We start from the raw sequence: 19346 nt of genomic DNA, 5'->3' as shown, positions 1-19346 counted from the left end.
CTTCTGAAGATGTCTCATTTGCAGACATTCTGGAGATCCTGAAACAGAGGGAAATTGGCCAGCCCTCAACCCTTCGGAAGACGAATCTGTGTATCTTGAGGCGTTGGCTCGTCCTTCCACCTCCTGGGTGTCCCTCCCTTGACCCCCTCATGCAGGTGGTTGCTAAGAAGGCATGGACGGCTCCTGATTCAGTGGACCCCACTCCCAGGAGACCCTCTAAGTTCATCACAGCTCCAGCAGACAAGCAATTTTAACAAAAGGAGTTTCTGTGGATGCTATGGTGGTAGCTGCTGCCACAAAGAAGGAACTGGCTGATCCTTCAGTACCTGTCCATCCACCTAACAAGGAATCTAGGTCCATGGATAGGTACGGAAGCGGATGTTCTCCTCAGCGACATTTACCATGCGTTAAGCTGAACTACCTGTGCCATTTCACTCGTCTTCAAAGGGACTTGATCAAGGAAGCGAGTGAAATGTTAAAGGATCCTACAGCTGCGGGTTTCCAAGACAAGATGAACACGCAGCTGGCTACCCTTAATTCCATATCCAACTCCTCCATGCGCCTCCTTTCTTACGCGGCCGATGGAGCGAGCAGAGCCGCAGGGACAGGTGTGGCCTTACGTGAGGCACGCCTGGATGCGGCTATGCAATTTGGACCCTTTCAAGGCGTCTTTCACGAACTCCCCTTTGATGGATCATCTCTCTTTGGTCCTCAAGTGAAAGAAACCCTAACTAGGTCCGAGACTGATGGCAAGACCCTTTCTGCCGTCCGGAGTCCGTTTTCGACTCCTTCCAGGCCTTACCCCAAAGGCCAGAAGGGTGGAAAGATGTGGTTCCGTAAACAATCTCAAGGGACTTCGCCTGACGACAGAGTCATTTTCCTACCAAAGGCAGAGGTGGGAATAACAATGGTAGACGCCGCCCTAGGGGCAGGGGGTCCGCAGAACCAGGGCAATCGGGAAGCCTTCCTGACAAGCCCTTTCAGCATCCCTGAGGTGTTGCCCGACTGCCCATCTTCGGAGGCAGTCGGGGAAGATTGTCACTGTACCCAGAAGCCTGGCTATCCCTGACTCAAGACAAATGGGTACAGTCCATCATTTCCGAAGGCTATTCTATCCCCTTTCTTCGCTTTCCAAATCAGTCAAAAAAATCCCTTCCAGATGTTCCACCCGCTCAAAGGGATCTAGCAGCTTTGGAAATTTCAAAACTGCTTGCAAAAAGAGCAATTCAGCCAGTGCCAGCAGACCAACAAGGATCCGGAATCTACTCAAGGTTCTTTTTAGTTCCAAAGAAAACAGGGGACTGGAGACCGATTTTGGATCTCAGTGTCTTGAACAAATCAGTCAAGAAAACAAGATTTCGGATGGTCACGCTGCAATCCATTCTTCCCCTTTTGGGCAAAGGAAACTGGATGTGCTCTATAGACCTTCGGGATGCGTGCTATCACATAAAAATGAACAGACGCTCCAGAAGATTCCTCCGCTTCAGGCTGGGAACCAGTCATTTTCAGTTCAGGGCCCTGCCCTTTGGTCTCACCACTGCCCCCCCGGGTGTTTACCAAATGCATGGCAGTGGTAGCTTCTCACCTGAGACGACAAGGATTCCAGGTGTTTCCATATCACAGCTCCCACCAAGCATCTCCTTCTGATGGCCAGAGATTATACTTTTCGCGTTTGTCAAAAACTGGGTATTTCAATAAATTGCGAAAAGTCTGTTTTGTCGCCTTGTCGTACTATTACCTACATAGGCACAAATCTAGATACTATAAACATGTCTGCAAGGCTAACACACCAAAGGATATCAGACATTCACAAATTGGTGTCACTCCTTCTCAACAACAACAGAATCAAAGCCAGGTTAGTTCTAAAGGTGTTGGGAATCATGGCAGCGGCCATACCTCTCCTTCCATTAGCCAGATACCACATGCGGATCCTTCAGTGGATGCTTTTACTCAATGGTCATAGCAGGAACTTCCAATGTCTCACACCATTGTGATCACGCAGGCGTGCAAAAGCATCTCATGTGGTGGATGTCTTCCCCCCAGCTCCTGTCGGGAAGACCCTTTGTTCCACCTCCTCCGGTTGCTATACTGACAACGGATGCCTCCCTGATCGGGTGGGGGGGGCATTATCAGGGCAGGACAGTCCAGGGCACATGGCAACCAAACGAATGCCACTTGCACATAAATGTTCTGGAGATGAGAGCAGTGCTTTTAGCGTTGCAAGCCCTTCAAGACTCTCTTCCCTTGGGAACAATTGCAATCCAGACAGACAATATGTCTGTAGTGTGGTACATCAACAAACAAGGCGGAACCAGATCATACCCACTGTGTCGAGAAGCACTCAGACTGTGGCAGTGGGCGATTTCTTCTCAGCGTTTTCTGATAGCAACGCACATCCCCGGGAAGTCCAATCACATTGCGGACAAGTTGAGCAGAGCTATTCTCATGCCTCACGAGTGGTCTCTGAAAGACTCGGTAGTGAGAGAAATTTTTCTCAAGTGGGGTCAGCCTTGCTGCGATCTTTTTGCTACTCCCCAAAACAGCAAGTGCAGAGAATATTTCACTCTATTCCCTTTACCAGGCCAACCCAGCAGAGACGCTCTAGTCCAAGTTTGGCCTCGGGGACTTCTGTATGCATTCCCTCCTTTCCCACTGATCTCTCAAGTAATTCAGAAAGCTATCGCTCAGAAGGCATCCTTGATCCTCATTGCTCCTTACTGGCCTCGACAAGTGTGGTTCCCCTTTCTACATCATTTTCTCTTGAGCGACCGTGGAATCTGGACCTAGTTCCAGATCTTTTGATCCATCAGTCGGGTCAGTTTCATCGCTCCCTCCCCTCTCTGAACCTCACTGCTTGGTTCCTCCAGTTCCAACCGTAGCCAGGCTTCCTCAATTATCTCACTCTGTTAGAGATATATTGATAGCTTCCCATAAATCTTCCACTCGAAAGATTTATTTGAGTAAGTGGAAACGCTTCTCATATTGGGCACAAGGAAGGACATAGATCCTTTCACCGCTTCCATCCAACTAGTCCTTGATTTTCTAGCTGAACTCTTCCATGCAGGTTCATCTCCATCTACACTTAAGGTTCAATTGGCAGCTATTTCTAACTTCCATGTGGGTATTTCTGAATCTGCCCTAATGTCCCACAAACTTTGCAAAGCCTTTTTGAAAGGAGTTTTTCTTCTCAGACCTCCTATAAGAAATCCTCCTTCTCCTTGGGACCTAAATTTAGTTCTTGCTTCTTTGATTCTTTCCCCTTTCGAACCTGCAGCTTCCTGTTCCTTGAAATTGTTATCATGGAAAACTCTCTTTCTGGTAGCCATTACATCAGCGAGAAGAGTTTCAGAACTTCAAGCACTCAGTTGTCATCCTCCTTATCTTTTGTTTCATAAGGACAGAGTATCCTTACGAACTAACCCGTCCTTTTTGCCTAAGGTGGTCTCGACATCAAATCTAAACCAAAGCATTGACCTCCCTGTCTTTTTTCCAGAGTATTCCAATAGGTCTGAACAAAAATTACACTGCCTGGATGTTCATCGTCAATTGAGGTACTACTTGGATAGAACAAAACAATTCAGAAAATCTGATCAGCTGTTTGTCTCCTATGCGGAAAGCAGAAAGGGACTTTCAGTTTCAAAGGTATCATTATCCAGATGGCTAACATCTTTGTTTTCCCTGGTATATGAAATTAGACAACAAAAATTGCCTAATAAATCTAAAGCCCATTCCACCAGAGCTTTGGCTACTTCTTTAGCCTTCCAAGACAGACTGCCTATTGACACCATTTGTGCAGCGGCTACTTGGGCTACTCCTCACACTTTTATTTCTCATTATAAGTTGGATTTAGCTTCTAGGCATAGAGCTAACTTTGGTTCCACTGTTCTCAGGAGTCTGTTCCGTTAGGCCACCCGGGACAAGGTGCTAGGGACGCGGTCCCATCCAGCAAGAATGAAGGCGAGATAGACAACTTAACATATAGAAGTTATGTTCTTACCATAACGTTCCATGTTAGTTGTCTTCTTCTCGCGTCCCACCCTCCTTCCCCCTGGCCTGGACAGACCTAGAGGAGTTTTGATTGTGACCTCTCTTTCTACCACCTCTTTCTTAGACATATGCTATTATGCATATTTCCTGGTTCAGGATGTAGGTCACCCTTCTTTCCTCCTGTTAGAGGTGGATTCTGTTTTACAGTTATATTGTTACTATTAAAAGCTGGGGTTAGCTTACAAACGAGATCTGAGGTAACTCTCGCCTAGCATTGTGGGATATAAGGGGAGCCTCGAGCCGGTGGAACCAACTCTCGAGCTTTTAGAGTGGCCGAGTCGGAGCCGAGGTCGGCTCCGAACCCATCCAGCAAGAAGAAGGCGAGAAGAAGACAACTAACATGGAACGTTATGGTAAGAACATAACTTCTATTTTTCAGCAGTATATTATCAACATTCTTGAGCAGTACTGCTAAAGTAGCTTGTCTATGCAACAGACAACACAGTACTTTACAGTTTACAGCTTTAATGTTTCAGGTTATGCCTTTTAAACAATCATAGTGTCTTTTGGCTTTTCCCAGTTAGGGGTCGCCACACCAGAACTCCGGTCCGCTAATGATTGGCAGTAGATTTTTACATGCCGAGTTGACGGCCCTGAAGCACAACCTTCAACGAAGGTACGCCCATTCACGCATGTCTCCACACAGACGACGCTGTAGCTGAGAATTGAACAGGACAACGTCTTACTGTGAGGCGACAACGCTACCACAGCACCACCACCGCAGTCATGCCTTTTAAACAATATGGATAATCTCCAGTATACAGATCTAACAAGAAATCAGATCCAACATCATACACTTTAATGTCCTTTTCATGTATTCTTCTGTACCATTCGGATCTTGTCCATAAAACAATATGTTGTTGTTTAATACCTTTGGAATTTGCAGTCTGTTACTTTGGTATTTTCTGATGTCATCTGTTTCAAGGTGAATAACTTTTAGGAGGAGTTTTTGTTTCTCTCTGATTCGGTAGAGAGTTTTGCACCTGGGTCTCAGGAATTTCTTATCAGTATTTTTCCTGACTTTGTGCCAGACACTGTTACAGCTGAATGCTTTTTTTACTCGAAATAAGGAGTTATCCTTATCAGCATTTTTCTCAAGCTGTACCAGACCCTGAACATCCATGTTGTGTTACAGCTGGATGCCTTTTTTACCTTAGCTAAGAGCAGTTTAACCCTGTAATTAATATACATATATATATATATATATATATATATATATATATATATATATATATATTTATTAGGAAACAGAAATATTTATGCATCTGACTATATTTTCCTACATATATTATAGCAAACAGAAGTGCACATGCATCTAACTAGTGAACAGAAGTGTACATGCACTGTTATTCTTACTACACTTATATTCCACTAAATAGAAGTATGTATGTCTAAATGTATATATTTTTATTTTTCCCCCTAACAGATTTGTTTGTTTTTCAACTGAATTGTACAGGTTATAGGTCACATTAAATGTGGGAAATGTTTTGAAATGATTTATTGTGGTCTCATTTTTTTATATCGCAAAAACCTGGCATTTTAAAAGGGGTGTGTACACTTTTTATAACCACTGTACAGTTGAATGCCTTTTTTGCTTGAATTAAGGAGTAATCTTTATCAGCATTTTTCTCACGCTGTACCAGATGCTGAACATTTATGTTACATTACAGCTGGATATTTTTGTACTTGATTTTTAGCTAAGAGCTGTTTAACCCTCTAATATATATATTTATTAGCGGACAGACATATTCATGCATCTAACTGACTATATTTTCCTATGTATGTCACAGCAAACAGAAACATTTTGGAACAGTATATCTGCTCTCCTCTCTCCTGGCAAAAAAGACAATCCCTGCTCTGACCCTAACTCTCCAGATCATATCTAAGCTACCCAATTCAATGCTTTGTTTATTGATTCAATAGCCAAGCTCACCACATCATTCTCCAATAACACTTCTACTCAACCCTCATCCCACACCCTCAACTCTAGTCCCACTTACATCAACACTACTCATCACCCCCCCTTACCATACAACCCGTCTCTCTGCACACTATAAAAAAACTTTTATTAAAACTAAAACCATGCTCCCATGCCCCAGACAACCTTCCATCTAACTTTCTCAAGCTAGCTGCTGATGGTATAGCCCTTCCCATCACCATACTTACCAACCGTTCAATCCAAGAATCCTATGTACCCCTCCTATGGAAGAAAGTGATCGTCATTCCCCTCTACAAAGGAGGCAACAATACTGAAATTTCCAACTTCCGTCCTATAGCCATTCTGTCCCCTATCTCAAAAGTCCTTGAAAAATGCATACACTTGCAACTCCTTCCCTACCTCCTAGACAATCAACTTCTTTCTCCAACTCAACATGGATTTAGACCTGGACATAGTACTACCACGGCCCTTCTCTCCTTCCTTGACATCATCAACCATGCCTGAGACTCTGGCAACATTGTATCTACCCTTCTCCTAGACTTAACAAAGGCCTTTGATACTCTTTCCCACAACCTTCTCTTGTCCAAACTCTCTCTTCTCAATCTCTCCCCCTCCTCTATTAACTGGTTTTCCAGTTACCTTTCTAATAGACAGCAAGCAAATTGTATTGTATTTAACTTTGTTGGTATTAGCTTTGTAATAATTGTATATGGAGGTTTTCTCCCCGGGCCTCCATTGAAAACAGGCTCATTTGGCAAAGTGTACATGCATCGAACTAGCCAACAAAAGTGTACATGCACTGTTATTTTTACTACACATATATTCTACTAAACAGAAGTATATATGTCTAAACGTATATATCTAACAAAACGTACAGCAGTTACTTGTGGCTGACTTCATTAATATATATTTCAGATTGAGAAGTGGTACAAATATCACACCATTTGATGCACATTCTGAACTGTGGAGTAGGCTAGAGGCACCAGATTTTTAAAGCTATATATACACACACACTATACTGGTCAGATTTACGAGACATTGAGATGGATTTCTAAGGAACACAGTTTGATCACTTCATGGATACCAAAATGGTGTGCACTGAGGAAGCAGGATCTCATAGAAATACCACAGAGAGAGAGAGAGCGAAACAGCAATGTCATGTTTTATTTGTAGGCGACAGTATGGGTTTTTTTTAAGGAGGAAAATACACCATGTGATAGAGAAATATTTTAGAGTATGGCTAAGTTCAACACTGATTAAATTTTAGTGAATTAAAAATATGAATATTAAACACGTAGGAAATGAGTAACTGGATGCATCCCTTTGCAGAGCTGCTACAAAGGAAGTGTTTCCTGCTGCTCATCTACACTTCTACTCCTGGATAATGTTTTTGATTATTTATGAACACATAATGTAGAAAAGAAGAACAATACTTTGTATAATTTATGGGTTTGGTTACATAGAGATGTCAACATTCAGACGTAGTTTCTAGTAATTCTTTATTATCACAGATCATCTATAGTGTGTGTAGCATTGTCAGAAAAAGTGTTCTATACATACTGAGTTTATAAACCAGCTGCAAAAGTTTTTTAATGTGCATACCATATAATATGCCACATGCAAAATGTTGTGAAAAGGGAATTCTAGTGTTGAAAGATTAAAGTTGTTTTGTTTCTTATACAGACACGAGTAATAGTGAACACAATGTCATCACAAGGTGACTTAACACAGGGAATGATTTCAAAAGCGATACTGAAGAAAGCTGGTTCACAACTTCAGAATGAGATGCAAGCTGTGTTGGGAAACAGAAATGTAAAGCCTGGCAGTGTTATAAGAACTAATGCATTCAACCTGAATTCCTTTAATGTGTACCATGCAGTATGTACTGAGTGGAAGGAGCCGTATGATTGCAAAGTAAGTAATTTTATGAGTTTATGCACTCAGAAATTGTCACAAAGTATCACTGCTAGAAAATCAGAAGTATGTTGACTAATCATTAATTTCATAAAAAGTGACACAAGCATGATGAATCTGTTTCATTTTTAAGAGGTATCACTTGTTGAATAACACTTGAACATTTTTCAGTGTGCTTTGACTACAGTTCTTTTAATGAAATGATAAAGTATATTATCTGATAAGGAATAAAACAACAAAAATGACAAACTGGCAAAGACTTCAGATTTTTTACTCTAAAAATATTTTAGACCTTTTGTCCTCAGTAACTGTCATGCTCAAAGGCACATGTACTTGATATCTCTGCACACCTTAATGTCATACTTGATTTGCTTGAGCACATAATTTTTTTTTTTGCTGGTCAGAAAGTTCTGATCCTTGACCCTGATGTGTATTGATGAAAAGCTCCCATATTTGATGCCTAGAAACAAATCTGTTGCTTTTCTCTGAGGCCAACATGTAATCAAGACGGGAAGAAACTCCTGGCATACCTCTTTACCAAGAGGATGGTGGCTGTTGAACGTTCCTGACATGGTCATCCACAAAATGATACCATACTCAGCAGCAGATCTCCACTGAACCATCCTCACAAGGACTGAGGCTCATACTGCAGACCATAGTGTATCTCTTTTGGAAGTATGTTTATTTCTGAAACATTGCTTCAGCCTCCACAGTTTCTGAGTTCATATTTATCTTAAAGAGGGTTGAGCATGTGGACATCCTGCACTTCAACTGATGAGGAAGGACTCCAAGGAGGTGCATCTCTGGATCCCACCTTGGGTTTACATTCAATGCTCAAAACATTGGCTGTAGATTATTATCGAGCATGTTGATCTTATTTTTTTTCAAACACTTTTATTGAATTATCACTTGTCACACAGGCAAATTTACATTCATATAAAAGTAATCATACTATATTAGCATAAACATTATACTTCACATGTATTTCTATACGTCATATAAGTTTAGCAATATTACATAAATTATTCAATTCCTGCCATTTTTTAAACAACAGACATCTTTATTAAACCATCACTTACTTCACTGGCAATCATACATTTATATAAATGAAAACAAACCGCATTGACACAATCCTAGTTGCGAGCATTTTACATCACAAACCATACTGAAACACTCCCAATTGCAAGCATTATACATCACTTATAATCTACCCAGTCTTTCTCACTCAGACATTACATAGCTTATTTAAGTCCTGCCACCTTTTAGACCTCATTCCTCCCTTGTATGTAAGAACAAGATATCTGATTAAGGTGAGAGCAAAAAATATAAGAAATGGAAGAGAGGTTGAACTGCAACTTTGAAAACTGAAGTAAACAAGCTAGACAAACAAATTAAGCACAGTGTCAGACAAGATCAAGAAAAATTTGAAGAAAATTTATATAAAGATATTGAGCATAATAGGAAACCTTTTTTATAGATACATAAGATGTGGAAGGTGTAAAGACACACAAATTGATAAACTCTGTGCAGATTCTAAAATGTATTCTCAGGCACAACAGATTATAGATATATTTACAAAACCGTATGCAAAACAGTTTGGCTCCACAAAAGGGATGATAAGTTGTCCTAGTGGCACCCAGGTAACTCCAGATACTGTAATCAAATTAGATTGTATTGAAAAAGAACTGCGCCAACTGGATCCAAACAAAATGCAGGGAAGAGATGGAATTAGTAACAATGATATGAGAACACTTCAGCAAGAACTTACAGTACCATTATATCTATTATTCACTAGGTTATACTAGGTCATATAAATATGGGGAGATTCCTCAAGATTGGAGACATGCTCTTATTAAACCTGTCTTTAAGGGAAAGAGTAGTAGGACAAACCCAGAGTCATACATACATACCCTTAAGTCTACTTTCATGTTGTGGAAAAATAATGGAGAAGGTAATATTGGATAAGTTATTGTCAGAAATGGATAGGCTGGGACTTGAAACCACATGTCACATGCATATGTTGAAAACAGATCTATTATCCCTGTAACATGATGTTCTATAACAATATAATAATAGCTATGAATGAAAATTTGTGCTGTGATGTAATTTACATAGATTTAACTTCAGCATTTGACAGGGTCATACACAAAACACTGATCAATAACTTAGTACAACTAGGTATTGATCTACTCTTGATAAGATGGATAGCTGCATGGCTTACAAATAGGACATGGTAAGTATCCTACAGCAACTGGACAGGTGAAATACTTGGTTATAGCCAGGGTGTCCCACAGGGCTCAGTCCTAGACCCTTGCATTAGATTGTATCTTTTAGACCTAACTTTTTCATCTGAGGTATTCTACAGTCTATATGCAGACGACCTGAAATTGGGTAAACTGATTACATGTGACATAAGGTATGTCTGCAAAATAACTTGACTAAATTGACCATTTGGGCACAGCAGAATACTATGCTGATAAATACATCAAAAACTAATCATATGACATTTGGGAGACATGGATTAAAAAGTTAATATTTATATATACAGCACACAGTGATTGAAACTGTAGACTCATTTAAGGACATAAGTATATGGGTAGATTCAGCTATGAGTTTTTCTAATCATATCTGTGATGCTCGTGCACTGGCCCAGTAGTCAAGGAGCCTCAATCCTCACCACTAGCACGAGTGAGGGGTGTGCACATTGGGAAAGATAATAAGTGCACGCACAGTAAAATACAATTTCCCTTAAGAGTGCGCAGAGATCACACTCAGTCTGGGGCTGGTTTTTCCCTATCTCTCCAGATCCCCCAATAAGACTCCCCACTGGCACAGCTATAGGGACCAGGTTCCATCCGAGTAGTGAAGCCAAAACCTCCAGTACCCTCTGTCCAACCGGTGCTTTATGTCCTTACCCAAGTAGCTCACACACACACACACTTTGAGATTTGGTTTATGTACAACCACACACACTCCTGGGGAAGGCTGGCACAGGGTTTCCAGCTATGCCCTTTTCTGCTCAAGTTATAAGGTAGTAATCCACTGCCACCAACTACTCTTATCAGCTACCTATAAGGCCCTTCCCAAAGAGAGTCCCATTTATACTGTGCAGTATTACTGTCATCCAAGTAGTAAGTGTGACCCAGGGCTAAAGCTATTGGAGTGGCTTAGACAGTATCGCTGAATACACGCAAGTACTCTCTGAGAGCTTAAATTATCTCTGTACAAAACAGCCACAGTTGAAATGTTTAAAAATATTTAATAATAAATAATAAAAATGCAAGACAAATCTCCTCAGTTCAACACAGTGTTAATCAAGAGTTATAGAGAATACTGTACAATAGTCTGACATAAATATAAAAAACAGCTAGACTAAATCTGACTAAATTCCTATCTAACGCTATGGGCAGTGCTGTTCTAAATTCTACTTACAAGGCAAAGTACTGGTGAGTTGTCAGCTTCAGACAAAATCCAAAATGCTCTAGTCTCTCTCTCTGAGAAAGTGTTAAATTGATAAGACAGTACTGCTGAGTCATTTCACATTACATCATTCTTGACTCTTCTCTGGTTCCCGGGATAACAGAAACTCAAAGTTTACATTTCTTATAAAGCTGCACCTTGCCAGGAAGCCACAGCAATAAAAGACATTATACATGTAAAACCTTAGTAATTATCTCTTAAATCAAGACAATAGAAAGAATTTCTTGGCCCAGACTTCCTGTCTCTGGACTTGAGATCAAACAGTCATACAGTGCTTGACTTAACAGCTTTCTTCCAACAGAGAGTGCACTGTGGTTACATTTTTGAAGCTCAATACAACATATAGTTTAATCATAACGTATAGTTCTCTTTACATTTGGAAACCAGGTCTGTGGATTATATTAATATTTACAATGATATAGAATTATCTACAAAATTCTATCTAGATGGGCTGGCAGCCTTTCAGTTTTTCACATTACTCACCCCCCCCCCCCCGAGAACTCAAGCTAATTTTTCAAGTGTCCCTTGAGAAACGTTACTCGAGAGGGTCAGGTCTATCTGAGTATACCTTACCCCATTCCCTGTCTTGAGAGCCCATCTGCATTGGCATTGCTGATCCCACTAGAGTGCTGCACTGACATATATGCTTGCAACCCTAGGCTCCATCTTAGCAACTTATCATTTTGATGGCTGGCTAGGTGTAACCATGTTAGGGGATTGTGATCTGTAACTACAGTGAATTTCCTTCCACACAGATAAGGCTGAAGTTTCTGCAGTGCCCACACTATGGCTAGAAATTACTTTTGTACAGCTGCATAGCATTCCTCTTTGGATTGAACCCTATGACTGAGATAAACCACTGGGTGCTCTTCTTCCTGTGAAGAAATCTGGCTAAGTACAGCCCCCACCCCATGATTCGAAAGTATCCATCTGCACAACAAATTATTTGCTGTAATCTGGACTGGCTAACAAAGGGGGTCCTCCCAAAGCTTCTTTAAGCTTCTGGAATGCCTGAACACATGCTATGGTCCACACTACCTTATCTGGCCTGTTTTTCCTTGTCAAGTCTGTGAGGGGAGCAGCTATGGTACTATAACTGGGGATGAACTTTCTGTAGTACCCTGCTGTCCCTAGGAATGCCCTCGCCTGCTTTTTGGTAACAGGAGCAGGCCATGCCTGAATGGCTTCCACTTTGGCAGGTTTTAGCGTGATATTACCACTCCCCCCTCTATGTCCCAGGTAGGAGACCTCTGCCAATACCCACCTGACATTTGCTCGGCATAATGGTAAATCCTGCCCTCTGCAGTCTGCCCTGCACCTCCCTGACATGTTGAAGGTGCTCTTGCCAGGAATGGCTATAGATGGCAATATCATCTAGGTAAGCAAGGGCAAACCCTCCTGCTAGGATATGATCTCCCAGCCTCTGGAAAGTTGCTGGAGCATTCTTCATCCCAGAGGGCTTCATTGTGAACTCATACAAGCCAAAAGTAGCCACAAAAGCTGACCTCTCTCTAGCACTAGGAGTCAAGGGCACCTGCCAGTAACCCTTTGTAAGATCAATGGTGGTAGGATACTTAGCCCCACCCAGCTGCTCTAGGGCTTCATCTGTCCTAGGCATGGGGTAAGCATCTGACTCTGTGTGACTATTTAATTTTCTGTAGTTCACATAGAACCTGGTGCTGCCATGCTTCTTTGACACCAGCACCACTGGGGAGGCCCAAGGACTGTTGGACTCTTGAATTACCCCTAGTTCCAACAACTCCTGTATCTCCTCCGTCAGAGTCTGTTTGAGTCTCTCAGGCCCTATAAGGGGCCTGCCTAATAGGCCTTTGGGGTCCTGGGTCCACCTGTTGCTGCACAACGTGGTTGCACCCTGGTTTCCCTAGTGAACTTGTCCCCAAACTTCTGTAACACTGCTCGGATTTCTCTAACCTGGGTAAAACATAGCTGCTGGGACATTGCTACCCCTTCCACTGAGTTGTCAGTCCGAGCCTCACTGAGGAGATCAGTCACCAGATCTCCCTCAAACTCCTCATGCAGTCCACTGCAAATACTCAGCACGAGGGCTTCCCTATCATAGTAAGGTTTCATCATGTTAACTTGACACAATTTGTGCCCCACCCTCCTGCCTAGTAGTTCTGCCACCTTTCTTACCACCTTGCAGGGTTTTTCCCCAGCTTCTTGCAGCTTGTGTCTGACAGGAATAAGAACAATTACTTGCTGCCTTACAGCATACTCTCTAACTCAAGCATTCCTGTCATACCAGACCTTTCTCTGCTGTCGGGCTTCTGCCAGATTCTCCTGGACCAAACAGAGTTCCCTGAGCCTTGTCCTGAGGTTTAGGACATATGCCACAACAGACTTCTTGTGAGATTCACACGCACCTTCCCACTCATACCGCATTAAATCTAGAGGTCCCCTCACCCTATGCCCATACAGCAAGTCAAAGGGTGAAAAACCCGTGGATTCCTGGGGAACCTGTGTGTGAGCAAGCAAATGATGGGACAAATATTTGTCTCGAAACCTGACTGTGTGTAACTGCATTAACACATGGTACTGCCTCATCAAAATCCTTCCTATCAGGACATCTGCAGAATAGTAGTTTGATACCCCTGTTGTCCCAACACAATCTACTGCTGGCATTTTGTCTTTCCCACTTAATGGCTTCCCCACCTTGCCTCCGTGGACATCTATATGCCGCAAGACCCTGCTGGTTGCATTCAGAACATTTAACCCTTGGTCCTGGACATGTACCTGGACTAGTAGCTTCCCCTGCTACTGGCAGATTCTTATTGGGCAGTCTGGGCTGCCCATCATGGGTTCCTTTAGACCCATGAGCAGTACTGGGGGTTCCGTTCCTGTGCAGGAATGCCCTTCTTCCCCAATTCATCTGAAGTAGCACATTGTCTATCAGCTAATCAGATCCTCATGTCTTCAGGCAAAGTGCTAAGGGCTTGTTCCCTCACCAAAAGGTCTGCCAGCCCTTCAGAAGTGGTGACCTGACATCCACTCACCCACCTATGAAAATAAGTGCTCAGTTTAGCAACATACTCACGCACACTTTCATATGCCTTGCATCAATGCTAAGGAAACTTTTTCCTATAAGTTTCAGGTGTTAGCTTAAAAAAGTCTAACAACCAATTCTTTACAGCATTATAGTTAAAACAGTCAACATCAAATAATTTGGAAAGTACATTTACAGCTTTACTATGGAGTAAGGTGGTCAGGAACCATACCCAGAGCCTTTGGTCAACATCTTACTGTTTACATAACCTGTCAAACATATGAATGAAACTATCAAAATTACCCCCCTCTGTAAACTGTGAAAGAAATTTACTGACCTTTTATGCTTCTGTGGTCTGGTTACTCCCTTCCCCATTACTTCCATGACTCTGGCGAAGTGTCAGCATCTACTTTTCATGCTGCCTCTATCTCTCCTTCTCCACGGCTTCTTTTTCCAAACGCCTGACCTCCAACTCAAGTCTGTTTAGCTCCAGATGGATTTTTAAGTCCTCTGCAGAAATGTTGAGGTGTCCATTCCCTGAGTTTTGTACATCTCAATGGCAAGTCTGATTGTCCTCCTGATTGTTGTTTTCTGATGCAGCTGTGACCAAAGCTGCAGTTATGTTTGCCTTAGTCAGGTTTCCATGCATTAGTCCCTTAGCCTGGCACAACTCAGCCAACTGGCTCCTTGTCATCTTGCCATACTCCTCTGCTGACATACTTGCCTGCTTTCCCTGACTAACTAAGCTAACAAAAGAAATAAAACAATTGTGACCTGAACTCTGAATATTCACTGCATTGCTGATTTAGAGTGCAAAAACACCTTCAGTGATCACTGTACACAAGTTACAGGAATTCACAGTCCACACAACTACAAGCCAGTTAGTATGTGATGTGACTAACTCACCACTATCAAACAATTAATAATTAATGTGGATATCCCACCACTGCCAAACAATCAATATGTGATGTGGATATCCCACCACTACCAACCAATTAATATGTGATGCCCGTGCACTGGCCCAGTAATTAAGGAGCCTCAATCCTCACCACTAGCACCAGTGAGGGGCATGCACATTGGGAAGGATAACAAGTACACAGACGGTAAAGTACAATTTCCTTTAAGAGCACACAGAGATCACAGTCAGTCTGGGGCTGGTTTCTCCCATTTTTCGCAATATCCCCAGTAAGACTCCCCACTGGCACAGCTATAGGGTCCAGGTCCCAGTCGAGTAGTGAAACCAAAACTTCTAGTACCCTCTCTGTTCAACCAGTGCTTCGTGTCCCTGCCCAAATAGCTGATACATGTACACTTTGAGATATGATTTATATACAACCACACAGACACTCCTGGGGAAGGCTGGCATAGGTTCTCTAGCTATGCCCCTTTCTGCCCAGGCAGTAATCCACTGCCACCAACCACTCATCAGCTACTAATAAGGTCCTTCCCAAAAGGTGTCCAGTTATACTGTGCAATATAACTGTTATCCAAATAATAAATGTGACCCAGGGCTAAAGTTATTGGAGTGGCTTTGACAGTAACACTAAATACATGCCAGTACTCTCTAAGAGCTTAAAGTTTCTCTACACAAAACAGCCACAGCTGAAATGTTTAAAAATATTTAATAATAAATAATAAAAACACAAGACAAATCTCCTCAATTCAACAGAGTGCTAATCAAGAGTTCAGAAATCACAGGAAATACTTTAAAATAACACTGTCTGACATAAATATAGAAAACAGGTAGACAAAATCTGATTAAAGTCCTGTCTAACTCTATGAGCAATACTGTTCTAAATTCCACTTACAAGGCAAAGTACTGGTGAGTTGTTGTCAACTTTAGACAAAATCCAAAATGCTCTACCCTCTCACTGAGAAAGTCTTAAATTGATAACACAGTACTGCTGAGTCATTTCACATTACATCATTCTTGACACTTCTCTGGTTCCCAGGCTAACAGAAACTCAAAATATACATTTCTTAGTAAGCTGCACCTCAACAGGAAGCCACAGCAATAAAATACATTATACATGTAAAACCTTAGTAATTATCTCTTAAATCAAGACACTAGAATGAATTTCCTGGGCCAGACATCCTGCCTCTGGGCTTGAGATCAAACAGTCATACAGTGCTTGTCTTATCAACTTTCTTCCAGCAGGGTGCACTGTGGTTACATTTTGAAGCTCAGTACAACATATAGTTTAATCATAACATATAGTTCTCTTTACATTTGTAAACCAAGCCTGTGGATTATATTAATATTAACATTGACATAGAATTATCTACAAAATTCTGTCTAGTTGGGCTGGCAGGCTTTCACTTTTTCACAATATTAACCATTTGGTTAAAGATAGATGTTAAGTTGTCAATCTCACCTTCATTCTTGCTGGATGGGTTCGGAGCCGAACCTCAGCTCCGACTCGGCCTAATACTAAAGCTCGAGAGCTATTTTTACTGGCTCGAGGCTATGCTATGTCTCATAATGCTAGGCGTCCTATACCCAGATCTCGTTTGCCACTTCAGCTACAAGGTTGCGTTTTCACTGGCTCCAGGTCGTATTTAAAATTTTTTATATTTATAGTTAGTTTTTGATTGATATTTTTCCGTAGATCTTTTCTAGTAGTGTTAGTAGTTTCCCGACTAGTCTTCCCTCCCTTTATTAATAGTTTTCCTACTCTTTTCCACCCTTAAGGTGGTTAGGCCTTTACCCCCCCCCCTTTATAGTAGGTTTGTACAGGTTCCTTTCAGTAGGTGTGTATGTGTGGAAATTTTTTTTTTTTTATCGTAGTAACTTTGAGAGTGTCTTTCAAGTGTTGTGTGTGTGTTTGTATAATTGTTTAGACTTTTTTGTCCCGTTCCTCTGGTATCATGTCTAAGGATACAAAGATATCGGGATTCAAGAAGTGTGACTCGTGCTGTCAGAAGATGTCTCTAACAGACGGTCACACTTCTTGTGTGTATTGTTTGGGCCCTCTGCACCTGCAGGACTCTTGTTCCATCTGTCATGCTTTTAGCCCAAGAGTCCTGCAGGAGCGCATAAATAAGCTCATCCTAAGGGGCTTATTGATGCCTGAAGGTTCTCCTACCAAGCCTCTGTCAGGAAAACCTTCTAAGCCCGCCAAACTGTCGGCTCCATGTCCGGAGCCGGCACCGAGCGGACCTTCTTCTGCCTCTTCGGTTCCGGCCGGAACCGATACATCGAGGCCTCAGTCGGCTACGACCTTGATGTCGGAGCCATCTCAAAGCCAAAAGTGCCCCCAATCTCCTTCATTGGAGTCAGTCAGGTCGGCTCCGAAGTCCTCTTTGCTGTCGGAGCGGAGCCATAGGTCTCACTCCTGTAGATCTTCCAGGCTTTTGGACCATGACCTCGAGAGGGTAGTCAGTAGGTTTTTGAAGTCGCAGGCACTCGCCCAATTATTGCATAGCCCGTCTCAACAGACAGCGGCTTCCCCAACGCCTGCTCCAGTTCCTACTAATCCTAGAGCCCATTCAACCGGAGCTTTAGCTTCTTCAATAGCTTTTCAGGCAAGATTGCCGATAGATTCCATTTGCGCAGCGGCCAATTGGGCCTCTCCTCATACCTTCATTTCTCATTACAAGCTCGATATGGCCTCCAGAAGTCGGGCTGATTTTGGTTCCACTGTACTCAAGGGTTTGTTCCATTGAGCCACCCAGGATTTAGGTGCTAGGGACGCTGTCCCATCCAGCAAAAATGAAGGCGAGATTGACAACTTAACATTGAGAAGTTATGTACTTACCATAACGTTCCATGTTAGTTGTCTTCTTCATCAGACAACCTATGTAAAAGATTCTGTAGGAATAAGAAGTGTACTAACTGGTTCTCTGACAGAGTAGGTGATGCATGGAACAGACTACCAAATTACATTAAAGCAAGCACTAGTCTAGATATTTTAAGAACAGCCTGGATACTTATTATGGGAACAAGTGTTTTGCTATATTGGCAAGCTATAAGGGCATTAATGCCTGTGCTTGAAATATTTGTATGTATGTATGATTTGCTCTCATAATTCCCATTTTCTAGTTTGCCCCTACCCTTTTATAAAAATCTAAATTCCAGTTGTTTATCTCTGTTACTATACTTCCAGTATAGTTGGTTTCGATTTTGATTTCCATTTTCTAGTGATTGCTTTTTTTTGGCAATCACCAGTATTAGACGCAGCAAGGCCTTACCATGTCTAGGCAATTCTGATTCTGTATCATTGCTCAGAAAAATCATCTCCCTCGTCAAACCAATCTGTCCAGCCATCATCTCCGACAGTGCATCCCGCAGGGAATCCTTAAAGTCCGCCAACTCACTACATTCCCAGAAAATATGTTCCCAGTTACCTCTTTCTTCCCCTTCACACCTCCAATACTTACTTTACTGTCTGCCTGAGGAAAAATTCTGTGGAGTCTACTTGGGGTATAAAAATGTTTAGGAAAAGACCACAATGTCCCCCATTGCCGTTTCTGTGCCCTCTTTAACGAAAGAACCATTCATCTTAGAGTTCTTATTGTAGCTGAAATGGCATCCGTCAGCCAACAATCTGTAGACATTCTGAAAAAACGTAGGGATAAAGATAGAGACAGACCACTTCAAGGCTAAGCCTTCCAATGACTCTACTGCTAAGCAGGTCGTCAGTTCTCTGTACTTCAATGAGGCACCTTTGCAACCCCTGGTGCCTGATTTGATACCTGTGCAGGCCTCTACTGAGACCCTTTTAGTGTCCGGTATGCCTCAGAAATCATCTTTGTCTTCCGAGCCTTTGGTTGTTTCTGCCTTGGTTGGGATCGCAGCCGTGACGCAGGCACTGGCTTCCGAGGAGGTCTTTCGCACTACTGAATCTAGACAAAAAAAACGACATCTTCTCCAACTACCATTTCTCTCAGACCGATGGATACTTTTAGGCCTAGAGGCAAGGCCACTCCCAGGAAAACTACTCCTAGCCACCATCTTACTCC

At 42.2% G+C, this 19346-nt stretch overlaps 1 protein-coding gene across 1 annotated transcript in view; it reads left to right on the top strand.

Moving 5' to 3' along the window:
• LOC122804001 (protein mono-ADP-ribosyltransferase PARP9-like) overlaps positions 1-19346 on the top strand; it is a 1237155-nt gene that overhangs the window by 287982 nt on the left and 929827 nt on the right. Inside the window, exon 4 of the mRNA XM_044073682.1 lies at positions 7677-7900. Coding sequence (XP_043929617.1) covers positions 7677-7900 — 224 coding nt within the window. The remainder of the gene's footprint in view (positions 1-7676; positions 7901-19346) is intronic.

This window comes from Protopterus annectens, chromosome 6.part0 (assembly GCF_019279795.1).
Source record: "Protopterus annectens isolate FY-2018-M chromosome 6.part0, PAN1.0, whole genome shotgun sequence".
Taxonomy (NCBI): domain Eukaryota; kingdom Metazoa; phylum Chordata; order Ceratodontiformes; family Protopteridae; genus Protopterus; species Protopterus annectens.
The sequence above is the reverse complement of the archived record's forward strand: the minus strand, read 5'-3'. Positions and strand labels throughout refer to the sequence as shown.